General features: G+C 36.4%; 1 protein-coding gene across 2 annotated transcripts; it reads right to left on the reverse strand.

Moving 5' to 3' along the window:
• Positions 1-1,115: 1,115 nt before the first annotated feature.
• LOC112499649 (putative dual specificity protein phosphatase DSP8) lies at positions 1,116-5,468 on the reverse strand. 2 transcript variants are annotated; one of them, XM_025102960.1, is made up of 6 exons: positions 5,272-5,468; positions 4,687-5,189; positions 2,655-2,777; positions 2,165-2,258; positions 2,001-2,083; positions 1,116-1,675 (listed from the first exon to the last, which is right to left on the reverse strand). In XM_025102960.1, exons 2-6 carry the CDS (start codon positions 4,909-4,911, stop codon positions 1,271-1,273), a joined length of 930 nt encoding a protein of 309 aa, XP_024958728.1. In that variant the 5' UTR covers positions 4,912-5,189; positions 5,272-5,468; the 3' UTR covers positions 1,116-1,270. The 2 variants fall into 2 exon arrangements, with proteins under 2 accessions (XP_024958728.1, XP_024958729.1); XM_025102961.1 differs by having other exon boundaries at positions 4,687-4,944; positions 5,091-5,468.
• Between the last annotated feature and the right edge of the window lie 3,520 nt (positions 5,469-8,988).

The raw sequence follows: 8,988 nt of genomic DNA on the forward strand, positions 1-8,988 counted from the left end.
GTATGAGGGTGGTTTGTACGGTTTACACAAATGAGGACGGTTTTCATTTGAACGCTCCCCTATATATATATATATATATATATATATATATATGTATGTATGTATGTATGTATGTATGTATGTATGTATGTATGTATGTATGTATGTATGTATGTATGTATGTATGTATGTATATTTATTTTAGTATTAGCAAACTTAACTTTTTTAACTTATGGGTTATGACCCAAATATATCCCTAAGCTCAACATAAAGCCAGACATCTAACATAATCAAATCCAAAAGAATCGCCGCCTAAAAATCCCTAAACCAGTAAACATATCGACACATTTGACATTGGCGTTCTCCAAATTTTGAAATCCTTCAAGAACTCTATCAATCTATCGATCTTTCCTAATCCATGGTTTGATTTCGGCACACATCATCAAGACATAAACCAAATGATTCAACCAACTAAGATTTGTCTTCTATTTTGTTTGGTCAAGAATTGAAGGTTGTAAAGTCGTGGATTTTGTTACTCAATACTCACACTAGAATTGTAACTTTGTTAATTTCTTTGTTTTCTAATATGTATTATATATTTATTTGTTTGGAACTTGGATTGCTTGGATTTTGGACTCAAAAGTTGTTTAATTATTACATTTTATTTGTTTGGATATTTTGTTTTGTTAAAATAGATATTTAATCTAAAATTCTAAATTATATATGTTTTTTAAGTTTAATTTAAAGTCCATTAAAAGCCCAAACCGTCTAAACCAGTCAGACCAGCCCGTTTTTTCGTGGTTTGGGTTGACCGGTCTGGCACTTGATGTCAAACATCTCGGTTTGAAAATTTTATAAACTGTCATTACGGTTTGGTTTGTGGTCTGAGGGGTTAAACCGCCCAAACCGGACCACGAGCACCCCTAAAAAAAAAAAACTGAAAAACATCATGGTAACCTTTCATCTGAAAGGCATACACACGTGCATACAAATAATTTGTAAGCAATTTATCCTCTATATGCATATGCATAACGTGTATAAAAATCAAAAAACAGCTTCAATTTACACCTGGCATTATATATATATATATATATATAGAGAGAGAGAGAGAGAGAGAGAGAGAGAGAAAAGATATATACACACACAAACCATTTGTTTCTTTTGGCTTATAATTTACATCTTCGGTTGTTATTCCTTTATACGTAACAAAGACACTTAGACTCTCCATGTAAACACTTCGGAAATCGTAACTTCATCTGTACGTTTGGTTTGCACCATTCCTACAGACAGCTTAATGAACCTGGATCTGTTCAGAACCGCCCAATTCCTTTGTCGGAATTGGAATCGGAATTTTCTGAACAGCATCATGACATCGGAGCCACAAGCAAGAAAGTCTAGCCATGGCCGCCTGACTCGCAAACTGTGCCCTACAAACCAAGCTCAATTCCGCTAGAATGTAGTTGTCAAAACTCTCATTGTAACCCTCGAGATCCGATTCTGCTACCAACACAACGGCTGCATCATCAAACGGTTCAAAATCCAATTTGGGTGTGAAGGTCGAGACCTTTGGGTGTTCTTTTATTCTAAGATGGTAGTCTTGAACAGCCCGCCACTGGGATGCGGCTAACCGCACCCTTGGTCGAATCGACTTCACGTATTCGTATGCAGCATCAGGTGTCATCTGCTTGTGCTTCACCTGTTTCCAAAACAGATTAATTTTTAAATCAAATGAACTAAGGTCATGTTTGTCAAAATGGCTGAATAGCTAGATTGGCTGACAAGCTAGCAGATTAACTAGTTGACAATGTAAAATGACCTAAAGAGACATGCTGAAAAATTATTTTGGACGACATAATTGGAAGAAAAAGAAGTGGAAAAGAAACCCCTGGAGCTTATTAAACCGCTACTTGTAGTAGTTCTTTAAAAGCAAGTTTACAAGTCACTTTATGACTCACCAAACGGGGCTTTTAGTTGTCGAAAATGGGTTGCGGGTATCAGAGATTTGAAGTTGAAATGGTTACCAAGTAACAAAGAACGACGGTTGTACTTCGCCCCCGCCCAGCCTTACAATGGACGTATGTTGTTTTGCCAGCAAATGCATTCTCTTCACAAATGAATAACAACATCATAATACGCTCAACTCAACGAGTCCGAATGGAACTTGGTTTAAAATACATGTTCATACCATGGATGAACTCCACAGCCTTGCAAATATCGTCATATGATGGAGCAAATAGATAATCTCGTGTCGGAATCACCAAATGATCAATTCCTTGAGCCTATAATTGAAACAGATTAGCCAAAAAGATTGAAAAATGACGAGAAAAGCTCGATGACCACCTCAACAAGATGACAATTCCGATCATACAAGTATGAATCAAGGTAAATATCTAAGAGCATCTCCAACAAATTCTCCAAAACGAAGATTTTGAGGATTTTTGCTCCAACAGATTCCCCAAAACCTTTGCCAGAATGTTGATTTTGAAGCTTTTATCCTATTTTTGTTTCTCCAACCGATCCTCCAAAAATGGAAAAAGTCGGAGAGAGGGGATAAAAATCCACTTATTGTTCCCACCAATTAAATGGTGGAAGTTTGTCGGGGTATTAAATGTATTAAATATTTTAATAAGATAAGCTACACAAATGAATACGAGATCATAAGTGGGCATACATACATGATAGAGTGACGTTGGAACCAAAGTCTCGTATGATTCATTAAGTGTAACGACGCCATTAACGCCAAGTTCCTTCAAGCGTAAAACATCAGTAGGAAACGGTACGGCACCTAACAATATGAACTGTTCATGAAATTATCGTTAGTATTGCTGCAATGCAGTAAGAAACCATAAGAAATCCATAACTCAATACCTTAAATTCAGCAAATTTAAATCAAAAGTTGATGAGAAACGCGAGAAGAAGCGCGCACACAATAATTTGCAAGAATCAGCGATTTTGGAGAAATTCTACAAAATCTTTGTTTCGGAGTCGATAAATTATACGGCCTCTAAAACCCGGGGGAAGTTTAAGAGAGATGGTTTTTATCCAAAAGCACTTAATCTTACACAAGACTCCCTCCGTACCAAATTAATTGTCCATATTTATATTATAGTTTGTCCCAAAATAAGTGTCCACTTTCAAAAGTAAGTTGTCACTTTCCCAATCTACCCTTAATTATGAGATGGAGAAAGTTTGTCTCCCTATTATCAAGGGTAAAAGTGTCATTTAGTTATCTAAGAAGTGTAATTACACATACATAAAACTATGTGTCATTTACATTGTAGACATTTACTTTAGGAGGGAGTATTGTGTTTACAATTCCTATGCCAACAAAAAATCCATGTACAACGGTTCAAGGAGATCAAATCACTCTATTCTTAGAAGACCACGATGCCATCATTGAACTAACGAACAATTAACGATGTTGCAAGGCGGGATAAAAGTGTACGGCACATGGATGCCATGATTCGGATATTCTATTTTAAATAATTGTCGACACAAGGATGCATCTCAACACGTGTGTAAATGTGTGCACACACACACACAAAGATGTATACACACACACACACACGTATGCACGAATATGAAACTCGGGGTCAGTTCAAATAAGAGGCTAGATATCATGAGAAGGTAAGAAAGGGACGATAAGAAGGCTTCATATGTGAATTATTGAAAAAAAAAATCCGAAAAAATACATTTGAAGGTGCATATGTAAATTATTCTTATGGGTTCATCTCCAAATGGAATTTTTTTCAATGATTCACAGTTGAACTTTCCCTTAACCTTCTCTTCTTACCTTCTCATAATATTTAGCTTCTTATTTGAACCTCCGACTATGAAACTAATAGAAAAGTTAACATACAATTGATAAAGTACAAACATACTTAAGAAAACCAACCAAACGAGCTCAGTATATCCCACGAGAAGTGGGATCTGGGAGGGGTAAGATGTACGCATACCTCTGCATACCCCTCCTCTGCCATAAAGAATAACAGGGCAGCTGTTTCAGTAAAAAGATTAATCATGTTCCTAGGGGTTGTTTGTTTACCTCTTAATAGTTCCATAACCAAAAAAAGGTGCTTGTTTACCTCTTACGTTCTTAGGCAGCTGAATCGCTAAGAGGTGAATCTTGTTTGACAAAAAAAAAAGTCTGCCTCCTAATGGTTCTAAAATCCTCTGAATGATTTTGTATCTTGGATTTCCCTTAACCATTAAGAGCCCTAATTTCATTGTACACAATTACCAAACAATTATATTTCCAAACAATTATATTTCATTTTACACTATATCATGAGAGCCTCTTAATTATTCTATTCTGACCACTTAATCATTCTGCATCAAACCATTCCGCAATTGCCAAACATTTTTACTTGCAATGCACATATTAGTCCAAATTATCAAGAAAAAGAAAATTCTTAATGTTGTCCACCATGAACTTTTTGAAGAGAAATGATCCTAGTCAAGCCAACGCGGACCTCAGCATGCGGAGAGCGTAGATTTCCCATAGTTATACCGACACAAGCTAGTAGGACGGAGTCCTGAACCAGCTCTGATACCATGTAAGAATATATGTGAGTCCCGATAGATTAGTCTCCAAGAGCCGACATATACCGGGAGAAATGGTCCAAGTCTCCCCAATTTGGGGCTCAAAAACAATATTCTACTTGATGATTAGAATGACACAACAAAAGTAGTAATTGGGGCTCATACCTGATCAATCCTATCCCACCACCGGAACTCGTTTTGAATCTTGTTTCTGACAACATTATACAACAACGTTGGATAAAACAGAGCACGAGCACCTGCTCCGACCAACACCCTTTTCGTATTGGAGACCACCACTGCACCATCGCCGGAAAATTCAACATACACATCCCGACACCCATCACCATCGCCATCGCCATCGCCACCCTCTTTCAGTTCCTCAATATACATCTCTACAAAACACAAATTTCACCAAAACCCCACCTACTTTCAAGAAGAGATCCTCAATTAGAAGAAATTATCAAAATCAAGCCCTAAATCTCAAATTTCATCCAACGAAAACCCCATAAAATCAAACGAATTCCCGATACTTAATCTCTAATTTCATCGACGGAGAATCGAACACGAACCATTCAAGAACATAATCAGGCCATGAATTCACATGTTTTTGAACAACATCGAGAAAAAAGGTAGGGAAAATCGATGGGAAACTCGGAGGAGACGAACACCTGGATTGAAAAGAAGTAAATAAGAATGAATTGATTTTTTCAACGGCAAGCAAAGGTGAAACGATCAAACTGTAAGCGTTACGAAAAAAGGAAGGAGGTATAATTGTGTTGTAGAATGGATTTGATTTCTTGCAAATTGAACGAAAGAACCCTAAAAACGCCCTTTTCTCTCTCTGGGATTTCTGTCTGTTTCTTTCAACCCCAACAAACTTTTTCAGCAATCAAAGTAGTGGGTGTGCGAAGAAAAGTGAAATTGGGGGAAATCACAAAGGAAGGGATGTGATGTATTCTTTGTAAATCCGCCATTAATGGAAACTCGTGTAATATTTGTATTTTCTTGATTATGAAATCTTTTTATTAATTTGTTTTATAGAAATTTGCAAATAAATTAATTTTATTCTTTTTTCAACTAAGATTGCTTCAAAACAATGAAAGTTTTATTTTATTTTTAAAATATAAAAAATATATGAATTTATGGTTGGGCTTTGAAAACCGTTTATAACGCAGTCAACTGATTATTAATTCTACCAAGATTTGTAAACCAGTCATGATTATAGCTGACTTTTAGCATTTAACTATAACTGATCCTGATGTAAGAATATATGACTAAAAAGATACTGTAATCTAACTAAGCTTAATGTCAGGGCTTAACAATCCACGCTTCTTAAGCTCGGAACTGGTCTTGGACATTCACTATAATTCAAATTTCAACACATCTGAGTTTTATCTTTTTATGTGAATCCTAACATGTCTAAAAATATTCTACAAATTTCATTTACCTATTTAAGCCTTAAATCTTGATATTTTTCCTTTTTGAATTCTGAATAACAGTAATACTTCATCGCTCTCGGTTTCTTTTAGTATTTCTTTAAACTCAATGTCGTATATGTATGAATTGCATTAACACAGTGATACCTAACCACTTGTAACATAATGTAAGAAGACCTACAAGACTACTTGAATATTTCTTTTTCAAAGATACATTTATCATAAACTTTTGTAACACCCCAAGATCCACATTTGCATATAATCATGTATTTCATATATCAAGAAATACAAATATATATAAATATATATATATATATATATATATATATATATATATATACAGACACACACACACAAAAGCTACATTATAAAAGTAGGTACCAAAGTTTTCCATAAAATCTTTATACAAAACTTGTACTCATAAACAGCATGCAGGTACAATTAACAGCACATTATCCCATAATCCATATGCAAGCAATCATATATTTCTTCATAAATTTCTCTTTTTCCTTATCAACTGGTTGTCTGACCTGTAATGCACATTTTAAAACACCAAAATGAGGGTTAGACCTTGAGGTCTAGTGAGAAATTTCTTTTATGCAATTACAAGATGAATATCACCAAAACCCTTTTATAAAACTCATATTTGTAATAAATGACAAATATATAATGTTTTGACAAAATAACCCTTTTTTTGCCACATCAAACCACAAAATACCCATTTATCACATAATACATGAACTCAATGCTTCATATAAAACAAACCATATTTTCTTCATAACACCTTGGTTGAGACAATCTCATTTTCGCAAAACACACTGGTGCGGGAACCCATCTCATCGCAACACACTGGTGCGATCAACACACATTGGGTGAGATTACCCCATTTCCTCGCAACATGCTGGTGTAGGAACCCATCTCATCACAACACGCTGGTGCGATCACTACACACTTCATCGCATCAAAGCCCAGAGGCAAGACCAACCAAAGCCCCTCTAGACTCACCGACCAAAAGCAAGGCCAACCAAAGGCCCTCTCGTCAACCAGAGCCCCTCTGGTCAACCAGAGCCTCTGGTTCGTCTATCCAAAACCTCTTGGTCAAAAAAATGTTTAATACTTAAAGATTTGGTTTCAAATACATCCAGAGACCCTATGTTTAAACATTAAGATCAACCACAGCCCCCCTAGTTCCTTTATCATAGATTTGAATATTTTTCCAAGGTTCAAATAAACAACCAGAAGCAAAGTCATCCAAACGACAGACTAACCAGAGGTCGTCTGGTCCTTAAAGCAATAACAAGTTTGTTAGGACCAAAATTGTCCTAAATAACATGAAAGTTTTATTAAAGCAACTTGGGCCAAGAATGGAAGTCTGCAGACTTATATTTAGAGATCAGAACTATGCTTACAAGACTAAGTCTAAATCTGCAGGCTTGTCTTCGGAGATCTGAAAAAGAAGACTTCAGAGTTCGGGTGAGCTTCTAAGGCGTACAAGTACAAGTCTGAAGAGTCATCTTTCAGAGTTATTTCAAGAGAAGACCCGAAAAGCATCTAAGTGTTAAATCTGAATACGAAGTCTGAAGACCTTGTGTTCAGAGTTATTAATACCCAGGACCAGATTCCCTCTAGTCTTACCAACCAGAGCATAACCAACCAAAAGTAAGTCCAACAAGGCCAACCAGAAGCAAGGGTCAACTAGAGGCCTTTTGGTCTTACCAACCAGAGCCTCTGGACAAGAAATGGTTAACCACTTGAAAAGATTTTGAATTTCAAATATAACCAGAGGCCCTCTGTTTAAACATGAAGAGCAACCAGAGCTCCTCTGGTTCCTCAACAATTGTTCACTTTATCAAAACCACAACTTATCGCATCAATAGGATGTAATAACCACAAGTCCTCGCATCACACAAATGCGATAACTCAAGGTCATCGCATCACAAGGATGAGATAACAACAACTTCTCATCAAAAACCTAGATTTTACGATTTCATTGCATCCATCCCAAATTCATCACATTATACAGACCACTCAGAAGTAAGGTCCTCCCAGTAGAAGGCCACCCAGAAGCAAGACCCTCCCAGTAAAAGGTCATCTCAATCGCAAGGCCATCCTAGTATAAGGTCACCCAGAAGCAAGACCCTCCCAATAAAAGGTCATCTCAATCGCAAGACCATCCCAGTAGAAGGCCACCCAGAAGCAAGACCCTCCCAGTAAAAGGTCATTCCAATCGCAAGGCCATCCTAATAGAAGGCCACCCAGAAGCAAGACCCACCCAGTAAAAGGTCATTTCAATCGCAAGGTCATCCCAATAGAAGGCCACCCATAAGCAAGACCCTCCCAGAGGCCCTCTAGTCAATCAGAGATCCTCTTGTCCTTCTGATCAAGTATTCACTTCATCGTATTAATAGTGCGACAACTCAAATTTATCGCATCACACAGATGCGTTAACCCCAAGTTATCACATCACACTAATGCGATAATAGTATCCATGATCAAGATAACATCATTTTCATAAATTGATTATACCACCTCTATCCCAATATACTCAGCTCCTTGATATGCCACCCTTATTTCCACACTTAAAATCCCTCTTGCCAGTTTTATACCCAGTATCCAAATAAGAAAAGCTTTAAACAAAAACTCACCATCATACTAAAAATAGTACATAATCGTTCAAAAACACCCAAGTACGAAGCCATACGGTTCGTTATTAAAACCATATCAAAATGAAGTCTAAAGTAAAACTTACAATTAAAAACTCACCTTATGATCACAAAAATGAAGATGAACAATAGCACGTATTCAAATTATAATCACAGAATCAACTTCTACTTCTCCCCCTTTATGGTTCTGGTTTCTCTCAAACTTTAGAACACATAAGTTTTTATTTCTTTTTCTCCAAAATCAATGAGATCAGATAAACATCTTATTACTCATTTTAAATATTAAGAGGCGGTGGGGTGATTGATATTTAATATATATATATATATATAGGGGCAGGTTCAAATGTGAACCGTCCAATTCTAAAAAA

This window comes from Cynara cardunculus, assembly GCF_001531365.2.
Source record: "Cynara cardunculus var. scolymus isolate 2C chromosome LG 16, CcrdV1, whole genome shotgun sequence".
In the NCBI taxonomy this organism is placed as follows: Eukaryota; Viridiplantae; Streptophyta; class Magnoliopsida; order Asterales; family Asteraceae; genus Cynara; species Cynara cardunculus.